Source organism: Rhipicephalus microplus, chromosome 5 (genome assembly GCF_043290135.1).
Source record: "Rhipicephalus microplus isolate Deutch F79 chromosome 5, USDA_Rmic, whole genome shotgun sequence".
NCBI classification, from domain to species: Eukaryota; Metazoa; Arthropoda; class Arachnida; order Ixodida; family Ixodidae; genus Rhipicephalus; species Rhipicephalus microplus.
The window spans coordinates 214403683-214417417 of record NC_134704.1 but is presented as its reverse complement, the minus strand read 5'-3'; the positions used below and the strand labels follow the sequence as shown (position 1 = coordinate 214417417).

The following is a 13735-nucleotide window of genomic DNA, read 5'->3' as shown; positions in this document are numbered from 1 at the left end:
GAAGGACATCTGTGATGATGAAAATCCACCGAAAAATGCGGCAAAGGCCGAAGTCAAGGGTGAGAGACCGAAGTTCATACGTCGCTATTGCAGAGGCGTTGGCAGCACGAAGCGATTGCCCAGGTGACTTCGAACGATGAGCCTTAGTCGGGTGCACAGCGCTAATTTCTGCGCCTGTGTCTATAAGGAACTTGGCGTCGTATAGTTGATCCGCTGCCATGAAAATGCGGCTGGGACGAAAAGGGAGATCACACGTAATCGTCAGTGATCTCAGCAAGTGTTTCCCGGCCATGAACAGAGATGTTTGCACCTTGTGGCTCGGTGTCCAAAACGCCGGTGGTATTAGCAGAGAGATGGAGAGCTGGAATTCAGAGATTCTTGTGTGCATCGAAGAGCTCGATTACTGAACGAGGTGAATGAGTCTCTGGGAGGGGGCTTCGAAGTGCGGCAATTGAGGTGGTGAGTTCATCGATCTGGGCTTGAAGTTGCAAAATTGCCATGTCCGTTGGTGGTGAGGCAGCGTCTACGGATGAGGTGGTCACTTCATGAACCTGATCAGCGAGCTCCGCCAGTCGTTCACGATTGACCTTGTCGGCCGCCGCGACGATGAGGCGGATTGGCTGAGAAAGGTGTTGGAGGAAGAGCTCATGTACCAGCGCTGAGTGGGTTGAGACGAGGTGCTCCTCAAGGAGCTGTCGCATTCGGTGCAGCAGTTGGGAGGGGCACCTGTCACCAATGTCTCCCTCTGCAAGGAGCTGCTGAAGACGGACATGTTCTGATGGCATGAATCGCTCCAGCACCTTGGTCTTAAGGTGCGGATATGGTGCAGTGTCTCGGGGACTAGAGAGGTATCAGAAAGCTCACTAGCAATATCAGGAGGAAGGACTGCGGCGATGTGGTAGTAGCATGTTTTTTCCCCAGCGACGCGGTGCAGCGAGAATTGCGCCTCGACCTGGTGGAACCAAATTTGTGGGTTCTGAGGCCAGAAAGATAAGAGACGCAGTTGCACCGCCGAGGCTTGTTCAGTTCAGCGTTCGGATCAGTCATTCTCGTTGCCGTAGGTCACCACTTGCAGGCTTACGCCGCAGGAGCGAAGAAAAGATACGCCTGAATGACAATCGACGCCCGCGAGGAACGCGAGCCCCCCTTTTTTTTTTTCGCGTGCCACCGCTAAACGCCGTCTTTATTTTCTTTCATTTGCTGTCATGCGCCCACCTTTTTGCACGCCGTCCAAACAAAGGTGCTTCGTCATCTAGCCCGGTGCGTCTTGCGCAACGCATGGCAATACCGCTCGCCCATAGGTGCAACCCAGAGGCAGTTCCTGATTGGAGACTGCTGACGCAAGGTTAGCGGCATTCCTGATAGGAGGCTTCTGACGTAAGAGTTCCCCAGGGCCTATAAAAGAACCAAGCAGCGCGACCAAAAGCAGCAGACGAGAGCATCAGAGCAGACGACAGCGTCAAAGCATCAAAGGCATTCCGGCTCTTTGAGCTCCCTAAGCTGTTGGCCCCAGTGCCGAATATGTAACGACTTATGCTGTATGTAAATGTAGCTTTAATTCAATGTCGCCTTGTTCAGACGCCCGTCTATAAGCTCTGCGCAGCAGCAGCCGTTAGCTGAGAAACACGCGATACCCAACAGTAGTGACAGCGTGCAAGAAGTTGTGTGACAGGATGACGACGAAGCTTGGCTGGCACATTGTCGCCCGGCAAGTTTTTGCTCTATCACCGCATCACGGCTTGGTTGCCGTATGGCAGCACCACCATGGTTGAGTGTTGCAAATAATGGAATAGTCTCACTAGTAGCACATGATGCTACTAGTGAGACTGCCTCTTGAGTATGAATGTAACTATGCACTAGAATTTGTTTCACACTTCAAGCGTTCCCCCTCTAGCCAGTAAGTAGTGAGGGAGGTAGGAGGGTGACAAGGGCATACATCTAGCATGTGTTTTTTGTTTTTCATCACTTTTTGTTTTTCATCAAATGCGCAGCCTACCTTTAGTGTGATCTCATGTGCGAGATCATGGCGGCATCTTGTGGCAGCAAGAGTAACTATGTAGCTCAAGATGTTCAAACGGCTGATGGCACAGACTTGGCTACAGCACAGGAATTTGGGTATATGACATCATTTTTAATAGAGAAAGGAACGATTTGAATTTCAGGTCGCGTGGAGCAGTATGATATAAGGCTTTCGTGTTCTCGGGAGCCTCAACTATTTACCGGCAGCGTTTTCTGACCGTGCTGAAAAGGTGTTGCGGGCCCCTTTGAGGAACAGGTTGGGCAGTCATGTTCTAAGAAATATGTTCGCTTGTTACTATAGCCATCTAATGAAGGCTATAGTGGGCCAACTCTAAAGAAGGAAAAAAGTAACTAAATTAAAAAACTACAGACAGTATAATTAGTTTCAAGGTTTTCTTGCCTTCCAGCCCTGGCACAGGCGAGGTCTTTTCTTCCTAAGTTGGCTGAGGCTGAAAGGACGAGGCTGGCTGCCAGCTGGGACAATGGTGCAAACATTGAGGTTGAAGACACCACCAGCCAAGGTCCTTTTATTGAAATGGTGAGCACAGGTTTTGGGTATTCTCAAACACTTACAAGTCGCTTTCGCTGTTTGACCTAAGTGCCTGCACGGTTGCACTCTGGGCATCTTAGAAAAAGATTGAAGTTTTCAATATTGAAAAGTTAGATTTTTCAAGCTTTCGCACTGCTGCATGGCCAAGACGAGAGTCCAAGTCTCGTGGACCCTCCACTCACATACCGAGACATATTGACATATTACACCAGAGCTAGATGTCAAGGCTACTGAAAGCAATCATAGGAGTCCTACATTATGACACTTTCTCGTACAACCAGCTGCGGAGAACAAGAGTAATTGGCTTGCCCAATACATTCGCAACGGCCTGTATCCAGCAATCTCACCGTTCTGCTTTGCAACAGCTATGCAAATCGGTACAACTGGTGTCCTTTTCTTCTGTGGCAATTCACAATGCAACAGTATACTGTTGCTTCGTTGGGCTTTCTTCATAGTGCATGGAGCCGTTCTGTCTGCTCTTGTTCTCGCCATTGTTCTGGTGAGTTAACCAGCAAACACGTCATGGTGGTCGGGTCATGCATCCGACCAGCAAAGGAAAATTCGTAGCTTTTTTTTTTTTTAAGTCTTCAGTGCACAAACACACCTAATGTTTTCCTCACTTGTTGTTTCGCCAGCGCTAGTTTAACCTGCTTGCACAGGAAACTGTGGAAGGGAGTCTGGCTTTGCACTACTCAATACTGTGAGGTTTAATCATGTCTAACTACAAAAGAAATTGTTTTCTTGTCTTTTAAACAGTTAATTAAAATGCATGTTGATCTTTTTTCAGTTCTTTTGTCATTAGAACAGGATTTTTAGTTGATTGCTATCTAGGGCTAGGCACAATGGTATCTTGAGCACTGCCATGCTGGAATATTTGGCCATTCATGAATAACTTATTGAAATAAAGCTTAAAATTGCCTCTCTTCCTTTCGGGTAATGTATCAGTTTTTGCCTCTCCCACCTGACTTTTGGTGAATTGTCCTTACTGATTCCATAGTTGGTTTTCTTTAGCTTGCGAGAAGCTGCTCTTTTTCTTTAAAAGATAAAAACTCCACTATGACGGGCCTTTTCCTCGACGCTCGTGAGATCTCTGTGAAGTTCGCTGGTAGGTTCATTTGCACATTGCCATCGTTTATTCTCGATTACAGGCTGAAGAAATACGCACATTTTTTACAAATAAATTTTATAGATTGCCCCGACTGTCGCAACAGGCTTCCAATAATTATTGGCAACATTGTGTATGTGTGCAACACTTATGTTAAAGTGACGGAACCAAGGCACCACTACATCGTCTGCTGTTCACTAGGCAATGATCGCGTGTGTTGCTTAATCAACGTTTCGTTGGTTCGGCACGCGGATTTCAGTTCGTTGTGGGCTTGCTAGCGATGGGTGGCAGGTGGTGCTGCGTCCTGGTTGCACACGATTTCTTGTATACTTATCTGAACATTCAGGAAACGCTCAGAGGTTAGGATTACCCTTTGTCTCGATAAAAATATTGCTTTAGCTAGCAGTGCCGGCTCACTTCATGGAAACTGTGTTAATACCGTATCGGCAGAAAAGGGTCCATGCGTGAATATTACGGTAGTGTACTAAATGTGCACATTACTGAATGGAAACACTTTTTATAACGTATACAAAGTGTATTGTGGCTAGGCCCAGCTCGTCGTGCTAGGCCTAAATTAATTTTCTTCAGCCCTGCCAGCACAATTCTAAACTCTGCTATAGCCAGACATATGCACTCTACCTATAGCAAAATCAAGAAGCTTCAGTAAGTCCGCCAACTTTTCAGCGATAGCATTTTACCCCACAAACTTGAGCGGCCTAAATAGGTGGCGTCATCTGACCTTTTACTGCACCACGAGCAATTACCACTTCTCTTCGGCGATTTTACTTGGCTTTCATATGCATCTGAATCTCAGCTGTCATTTAGCGACAGCTATGAGGAGCTTGTCCACATAGCAGAATCAGTAACAGACATAGTGTGGCTGTTGCGATGGGGTCACCTTTCCACTGAGAGTTTGCTCTTCGCTGCTTTCGCAGGCAGCTTTCATACTCCGCACTGGCGAAACTGGCATGCCTTGCACAATTTCCGGTTTGCATGGCTTTTACCACCGTGTACGTCACACGAAGATTGGGTTGGGTTTCACCTTCAGTGTTGCACTTTTTTTAATTATTTAAAGTTATTTTGAACATACCCGAGTATTACTGCTATCAGGCCCATGATTGGAGGGTTTGGGCAGCATAAAAGTACCATTACTTCGACATGCTAAAAAAAATCGCCGGAGTTGGCCTTCAAAATGGGTAGTATGGCTTAAAGTGACGATAAGCTACAGAGGGCAGCATAGCCTAAATGGATTCTACGCCACAGCGTGTAGCATGGCTTAAAGCGTGTAGTATTGTTTAAAAGTGACGCTATGCCACAGCCTGCAGCATATCTTAAATAGACTCTACGCCACAGCATGTAGCATGGTTTCAAGTGTGTAGTATGGCTTGAAGTGATGCTAAGCCACAGTGTGCGGCATAGCTTAAATTGGCACTACGCCACAGCGTGCAGCATAGCTTAAATTGGCACTACGCCACAGCGTGCAGCATAGCTTATATTGAGGCTACACCACAGTGTGTACAATAGTTGAAAGCCTGTAGTATGTCTTAAAGTGACACTAAGCATCAGCGTGCAGCATAGCTTAAATTGATGCCACGCCACAGCGTCTAGTAGCATGGCTTAAAGCACTTAGTATCGCTTAAAATGACACTATGACACTTCCCATTTTCTGGGAATTCAACTAGTCACCCTTAATGACCAGCGGTTATACTTTCTATAGGTTACATGCCTGGCCCATGTTCATTTTCTCTTCTTGATTTCAACTATGGTATCCTTAACCCCGGTTTGTTCCCTGCTTCACTCTGCTTTCTTGTCTTATAATGTTACACCTACCATTTTGCTTTCCATTGCTCGTTTCGTGGATCTCAATTTAAGCTGAACACTCTTTGTAAGTCTCCAGGTCTGTGCTCCATAGCTAAGTACCGGCAAGATGTAGCTGTTATATACCTTCCTCTTAAGGGATAGTGGCTATCTGCCTGTCAAGATTTGAGAGTGCTTGCCAAATGTGCTCTACTCCATTCTTATTCTTCTAGTTACTTCAATCTCGTAGTTCTGCTCTACTCGTGGTTCTGCTCTACGGTTATTACCTAATCTAAGTAGACATAAGTGTTTTACAATTTCTTGAGCCCTATTACCTATATTGAAGTGCTGTTTTTTACGAGGTTGTTGTACATTACTTTCGTTTTCTGCAGAATAATATGAAGACCTGCCTCTCTACTCTCCTTGTCCAACTCCGTAATCATGAGTTGCAATTCATCCCCTGAGTTACTCAGCAATGCGATGTCATCAGTGAAGTGCAGATTGTTAAGGGACTCTTCAATAATTCTTTTCTCTAACTCTTCCCACTTAAGCCTCTGAAAACCTCCTGTAAGCTAGCGGTAAATAGCATTGGGCAGATGGTATCCCCCTGCCTTACACCCTTGGCGAAACTGGCATGCCTTGCACGGTTTCCGGTTTGCATGGCTTTTACCACCGTGTACGTCACATGAAGATTGGGTTGGGTTTCACCTTCAGTGTTGCACTTTTTTTGATTATTTGAAATTATTTTGAACATACCCGAGTATTACTGCTATCAGGTCCATGATTGGAGCGTTTGGGGAGCATAAAAGTACCATTACTTGGACATGCTCAAAAAATCGTCGGAGTTGGCCTTTAAAGTGGGTAATATGGCATAAAGTGACGCTAAGCTACAGAGGGCAGCATAGCCTAAATGGATGCTACGCCACAGCGTGTAGCATGGCTTAAAGCGTGTAGTATTGTTTAAAAGTGGCGCTATGCCACAGCCTGCAGCATAGCTTAAATTGACTCTATGCCACAGCATGTAGCATGGTTTTAAGTGTGTAGTATGTCTTGAAGGGACGCTAAGCCACAGTGTGCGGCATAGCTTAAATTGGCACAACGCCACAGCGTGCAGCATAGCTTATATTGACGCTACACCACAGTGTGTAGAATAGTTGAAAGCCTGTAGTATGTCTTAAAGTGACACTAAGCGTCAACGTGCAGCATAGCTTAAATTGATGCCATGCCACAGCGTCCAATAGCATGGCTTAAAGCACTTAGTATCGCTTAAAATGACACTATGCTACAATGTGCAGAATAGCTTAAATTGACGCTACACCACAGCGTGGAGCATATCTTAAAGTGTGAAGCATGGCTTAAAGCATGTAGTATGGCTTAAAGTGATGCTAAGTCACAGCGAGTCATCATCATCAGCCTGACTACTTCCACTGCAGGACAAAGGCCTCTCCCATGTTCTGCCAGTCAACTCGGTCCTGTGCTTGCTGCTGCCATTTTATACCCACAAACTTCTTAATATGCTGATCTAACTTTCTGTCTCCCCCTAACTCGCTTGCATTTTCTGGGAATTCAACTAGTTACTCTTAATGACCAGCGGTTATCCTTTCTATACGCTACATGCCCGGCCCATGTCCATTTTCTCTTCTTGATTTCAACTATGGTATCCTTAACCCCGGTTTGTTCCCTGCTCCACTCTGCTTTCTTGTCTTATAATGTTACACCTACCATTTTGCTTTTCATTGCTTGTTTCGTGGTCCTCAATTTAAGCTGAACCCTCTTTGTAAGTCTCCAGGTCTGTGCTCCATAGCTAAGTACCGGCGAAATTCAGCTGTTATATACGTTCCTCTTGAGGGATAGTGGCTATCTGCCTGTCAAGATTTGAGAGTGCTTGCCAAATATGCTCTACTCCATTCTAGTTACTTCAATCTCGTGGTTCTGCTCTACTCGTGGTTCTGCTCTACGGTTATTACCTGTTCTAAGTAGACATAAGTCTTTTACAACTTCCTGAGCCCTATTACCTATCTTGAAGTGCTGTTTTTTTATGGGGTTGTTGTACATTACTTTCGTTTTCTGCAGAATAATTTGAAGACCTACCTCCCTGCTCTCCTTGTCTAACTCCGTAATCATGAGTTGCAATTCATCCCCTGAGTTACTCAGCAATGCAATGTCATCAGTGAAGTGCAGATTGTTAAGGGACTCTCCCATAGCTCTTTTCTCTAACTCTTCCCGGATGCTAAGCACGTGCTGGACGCCAGTGGCCGAAAGCGGCGCCCCCATGGGTTTGACGCGAGTAGGTTGCTGCTCTGGGACGTTCGAGCACGCTAGTGTCTCGCTTTAATTCCCCTACCCCTTCCCCCTTTATGCCGGATCGTCAATAAAGTTGTTTCACTCACTCACTCTAACTCTTCCCACTTAAGCCTCTGAAAACCTCCTGTAAGCTAGCGGTAAGTAGCATTGGGGATATGGTATCCCCCTGCCTTACACCCTTCTTGATTTGTATTCTGTTGCTTTCTTTATGGAGCACTGTGGTAGCAGTTGATCCCCTGTAGATTTCTTCCAGGATGTTTATATATATATGCTTCGTCAATGCCTTGATTCCGCAGTGTCTGAATGACTGCTGATATTTCTACTGAATCAAACACCTTCTCGTAATCTATGAAGGCTATGTATAGTGGTTGGCTGTATTCTGAAAACTTCTCTATTACCCGATTGATTGTATGAATGTGGTCAATTGTTGAGTAGCCTGTTCGAAGTCCTGCTTGTTTCTTAGGTTGATTGAATTCCAATGTTGCCTTAATTCTGTTAGCAATTACCTTTGTAAATAGCTTGTATACAACGGAGAGCAAGCTGATCAGCCTGTAATTCTTCAAGTCCTTGTCATCTCCTTTCTTATGTATTAAGATGACATTAGCATTCTTCCAATATTCTGGTACTTTTCCTCTCAGGAGACACCTTGTAAACAGGGTGGCTAGTTTTTCAAACACAATCTGTCCTTTATCTTTCAGCAGATCTGATGTTACCTGATCCCCACCACAAGTTTGCCTCTTTGCATGCTCTCCAAGGCTTTTCTGACTTCTTCTATCTTAACAGGTGGGGTGCCATCAGGGCTAATGCTAGTTCTTATAATAAGGTCGTGGTTGTTTCGGCTACTATACAGATGTCTGTAAAACTCCTCCGCTATTTTAGTTATTCTATCAATATTGGTAGTTGTTTTGCCTTCCTTGTCCCTTAGTGTATACATCTGATTTTTGTGTATCCCAAATTTCCTCTTCACTGCTTTGACGCTTTCTCCGTTCTTCAGAGCGTGTTCAATTCTCTTCATCTTATACTTTCTTACATCGGATACCTTACGCCTATTAATCAACTTCGAAAACTCTGCCAGCTCTATTTTGTCTGTTGTACTTGAGGCTTTTATGCTTTGACGCTTCCTAATGAGGTTCTTCGTTTCCTGGGACAGCTTGCCAGTGTCCTGTCTAACTACCATACCTCCAACTTCCACTGCACACACAATAATGATACTCATCAGATTATTATTCGTTGCGTCAACGCTAAGGTTGGTTTCTTCGATAAGAGCCGAGTGCCTGTTCTGAGACTCTGTATTCCTGTACTTTCCCTCTCAGTGCTAGCTCACTTATTGGCTTCTGTCGTGTCTGTCGTTACTTCTTTCAAGTTTAGGGGAATTCGAGATCGCACCATTCTATGGTCACTGCATCCTACCTTGCCAAGCACTTGCACATCCTGCACAATGCCTGGGTGTGCACTCAGTATGAAGTCTATTTCGTTCTTACTTTAGCCATTAGAACTCCTCCATGTCCACTTACGGTTTCCTCGTTTTCGGTCAAAAGTATTCAAGATCCGTGAATTATTGTGTTCTGCTAATTCTACTAATAGCTCCCATTTGGCATTTCTAGTACTGATGCTGTAATCTCCCACTGCCTGGTCTCCAGCTTGCTTCTTCCCTACCTTGGCATTGAACTCTCTTATCCGTATAGTATGCTGTGTTTTAACCTTACTCATTGTCGATTCCATGTCTTCAAGCTTTTAACTGACGCGTCAGCATGGCTGGATGTAGGCGCATCTTGTATCTCTTATTGAGTTTAATTACGATACCTACCACCCTTTCATTAATGCTATAGTATTCCTCTATGTTGCCACCTATGTTTCTGTAGATAAGGAATCGCACTCCCAGTTCTCTTCTCTCAGCCAAGCCACGATAGCACAGGACTTGCCCATTCTGTAGCACTGTATAGGCCTCCTCTGTTCTCCTAACCTCACTGAGCCCTATTACATCGCATTTAACACCCTCTAGCTCCTTGAATAGTACAGCTGGACTTTCCTCACTAGATAAGGTTTTAGCATTAAACGTTGCCAAGTTTAGGTTCTAATGGCGGCCTGTCCAGACCCAAAGATTCTTAGCACCCTCTGCTGCGTTGCAAATCTGACCGCCGCCGTGGTCAGTTGCTTTTCGGCCACTGGAGATTGAGGGCCGTGAGTTAATTGATGCGTGCATGTGGGAGGTATTGGCAGATACTGCACCAGGGTGGCCAGTCCTCTTGTGGGGGAGTGCGTTACCGGCGTTGGTCACCGGTCAGGCTGTACGCCAGGCCTCTTAATGCAGTTCCATCACCACACGGATTTTTTTAAAAATCTGGTCGGGAACTGCGCGGCACCGGGATTTGAACCACAGCCTGCATGCAAGGCTGATGCTTTAACCACTATGCTGTCGCTCCTTCGGCACAGCGTGTAGCATGGCTCAAAGCATGTTGCATGGCTCAAAGTGACGCTAAGCCACAGCGTGTAGCCTGGCTTGAAGCATGTAGTATGGCTTTAACCTCCTCAGACCCGAGTGAATTTTTTGCCACGAAGGTGAAATCAAAACACATTTTTAGAACGTCTACATATACTTTATTGCCTCAGAAAAATATTGCAACTTTAGCACAAACAGATTTCACAGACCAGGGTGTGCATTATAATGCACACTGGGTCAGCGCATAAGAAAGTGTCAAAGTTCACTTTTATCAGAAATTTACCGTATTTACTCGATTCTACCGCGCCCTCAATTGTAACGCACACCCGATTTCCGCCGCGGAAAAAAAAAAAAAGTAAGACATCGATTGCAACGCGCACCCATTTTTCTCGCTGGCCCGCACGATCGCACCACTCGAAAAAACGACTCCTTCTGGGAGCGTCTTCCATTTAAATATGAGGTACGGGCAAAGCTTGTGTCCATCTGACGTGTAACAGAGCATTGCCGTCACAGTAGTTTTACCGTGGACCGATGTCAGCACGCGAACTTGCTTCGCCCCCTTCTTCTCGACGGTTGTGGTGCCAGGCATGTCGAAGTAAAGAGGCGTCTGATCGGCATTCCCGATTTGCCCAAGCAGGTAGCCGTTGTTGCGCCGCAAGTTTAGGACGAACCTCTGAAAACTGTGAAGCTTTTCATCGTACTCCTCGGCAAAACTTTTCGCATATGCATGTTCCCTTTCGGAGGGAAAAGAATTTCTTCTTCATAAAGTTAGTTAGCCAGCACCTGCTCGCTTTAAACTGGCTCCGCATTAGACCTTTTTCTAAGACTAATTGCATAGCCCGCACTTGGAGCAGTTCTGTCGTCACGGGCCGCTGTGCGGCTCGCTGCTCAAGCACATACTCGCCGAGCAGCTTTTTAATTTCCGGAAACCGACCCTGCTGTGGTCCACTGAAGCCTTTGCGTGAAGCTTTGCTGTCGACAATCTTCTGCTTTTGTTTCCGCCGGTCCCGCACGCACGTTTCGGGAACTCCAAACGACCGCGATGCGGCCCGATTTCCGTTTCTGCACGCGCGATGACTTTTCTTTTAAAAGCGGCATCGTGGTGCACTCGAGTTTTTGGAGTTGGCCCTTCCACGCCGTCGATGCTAATGCACTACTAGATGACGAACTCCTCAGCACACGTACAAAGTGCCGCACATGGGAAACACACGTAGGGGGCGGCCATTTTTGATTTGCCGATGGCAATAGATTGACCGTAATTTTTTTGTTCGTACTCGATTCTAACGCGCATGCGATTTATGAACTCGCTTAACCGGAAAAAAGGTCCGCGTTAGATTCGAGTAATTACGGTACTGCTGCTATCAAAAGCGCCATTATTTCGTGTGAAATTGCTTGTAGCAGTTCCGCGCGGTTGTAATACAGAGAAAGATGTTACATGTTGTGCTTCGAAACTTTGTTCGCTGCAAACATCCTGGGTTTCGGCACCTCGATGACGATCCCTGGTTCACCAGTTCTGGCATGTGGTTTGCTTTAGTTGTTCTTTTCGGTTCGGTTCTTTTAGCATTTTGCGTGGAGGCTCATCATCTCCAGATTCTTTGCCGCACCTCTATTTTGCAACAGGCAGTGTGCAAGCGACTTCTTGAACTCGAGCAAACCAAGGATGTTTTTCTTTAGCACACCAAGAAGAGCAGAGTCTTCTTTGTACTGCAGCCAAGAGTTTACAGCTGCAAGGTCACAAATAAAAATCATGGTTCTGACAGTCCACTTTTTTGTACGCTGTGTCGTGGGATACAGGCTTAGCATTGTCTGACATGTCCACCCCACCCATGTTGCGGTTGTACTCCTCCACCACGGCAGGGCGAGGAATGTCCTGGTACACCTTCTCCTTTTTGGACCATCTGCAGCACTGCCCAAATGGTTCCTCACCAACGTGATTTGAGGCAAATGTGATGACCTTGTTGTCCAGCCATTTCACTAAGCAGGTACCCAAGGAGACATTTACGGTTTGTGAACTCGTTCCTCTACCTCGCTTGGATAGGCATTTGTCGTCCTCAAGATTTGCTGTCCTGGGTGCAGGATTTTTCATAATCCTACCCGTTCCTCGAAGGTTCAGTTTCCCAAGCTGTTAAATAAGTGGCAATGTCGTAAAATATTCCCAGCATGCAGCATAGCCTGAAGTGGCACTAAGCCACAACATGCAGCATAGCTTGAATTGACACTATGCCACAGCAAGCAGCATGGCTTAAAGCGTGTAGAATGGGGGAAAGTGATGGTACGCTACATGCGTGCCCGAGCAGATAGGTGGAGATACTTACTGCCCGCCTGATGTTTTAGTGGTTATGGCGCTCAAGTGCTTAACTGAAGGTGGCGGAATGGAATCCTGGTTGTGGCAACTGTATTTTTGTAGGAAGTGAAAACGTTTGAGGCTTGTGTGCTTAGATTAAGGTGTCCAATAAAGAACTCCTGCTATTTGAAATTTTTGTAGCCCCCCACTACTGTGTCTCTTATAATCATATTGTGGTTTTTGGACGGTGAGCCTCCTTTATTAACAATAATATTAGGGATACTTACTGTGATAACACTTGTCGCCGTCAATAGGTCACACCGGCGCATTCATTTGTCGGTTGTTGCCACCTCACCATCGTCTTTTCCCTTATGAGAACCCCTAATGGCATTGCCACAATTGCGCAGAAGTCAGAGCTGTCAGAGAATTGATTAGCTGGTCTCTGCACTCATCAAATTGATGAAAAATCGTTATCAGCGAGTTGTGGGGTCGCAAGTTCAGCGGTGCCATAAACTTATATGGCGCAAAATGTTATCATGGTGTGCAGTTGGTACGTACTAACCGGTAGGCATAAGGTGAACCACTACGGCTTAAGCGGTTTGCGAATTCATTAGTCTCTGTGAAACTCGGTCGAGGATTCAATGCAGCTACGTTTCAACCGTTCGTATGTTTGAAGCAGGTACATATCAACGAGGTCTGACTGTGCTTCGTGGCGGCTTGCGAGTCCGTGGTCGTAGTGCACGCTTCGAAAGTTTTGAATTTGGTGGCACTGCTTTTTTTCCTGTTCCCTTTTCGAAAGGACTTCTTGATGTGGAACATGCCGAAGGGTGTTGCAGTTCTTTGTGCTGACGTGGACAAGGGTTGCACAGGCTAGCTGGTGATAGTTGTACCCTGTGGCATGTCGTTTTTGAAGCTCTGTCAAACTAGAACTGACACTGGTCAGTAATGAGGAGCCTGTAAATAATTATCTATTCCATGGTGCAGCAAATCATGTGCTGTGGTACGAGTAAGAAGCCCCTTGCAGCACATTGCCACAGGAAAACAACAACAAAAAAAACCTGAGGCTAAAATTTTTGTCCCTACCCATTAGGACAAATATGCTGTATTAACATGGCTGCTGAAATTCATTTACAGTAAAAGCTCATTAACTCTGATTTCACTGGACTGAAAAGAATGTCTGATTTGACCATGTTTCAAATTATCGAATGGATCATGAAAACAATAGGAAAACGTACG

General features: G+C 45.8%; 1 protein-coding gene across 3 annotated transcripts in view; it reads left to right on the top strand.

The window, feature by feature from the left end:
• LOC119173526 (uncharacterized) overlaps nt 1–13735 on the top strand; it is a 74364-nt gene that overhangs the window by 44687 nt on the left and 15942 nt on the right. For 2 of the 3 annotated variants that reach the window (XM_075896476.1, XM_075896474.1), the window contains exon 3: nt 2427–2557. In XM_075896476.1, the coding sequence (XP_075752591.1) occupies nt 2427–2557 (131 nt within the window). Of the gene's footprint in view, nt 1–2409; nt 2558–13735 lie in introns of all 3 variants that reach the window. The other variant, XM_075896475.1, reaches the window with a different exon arrangement.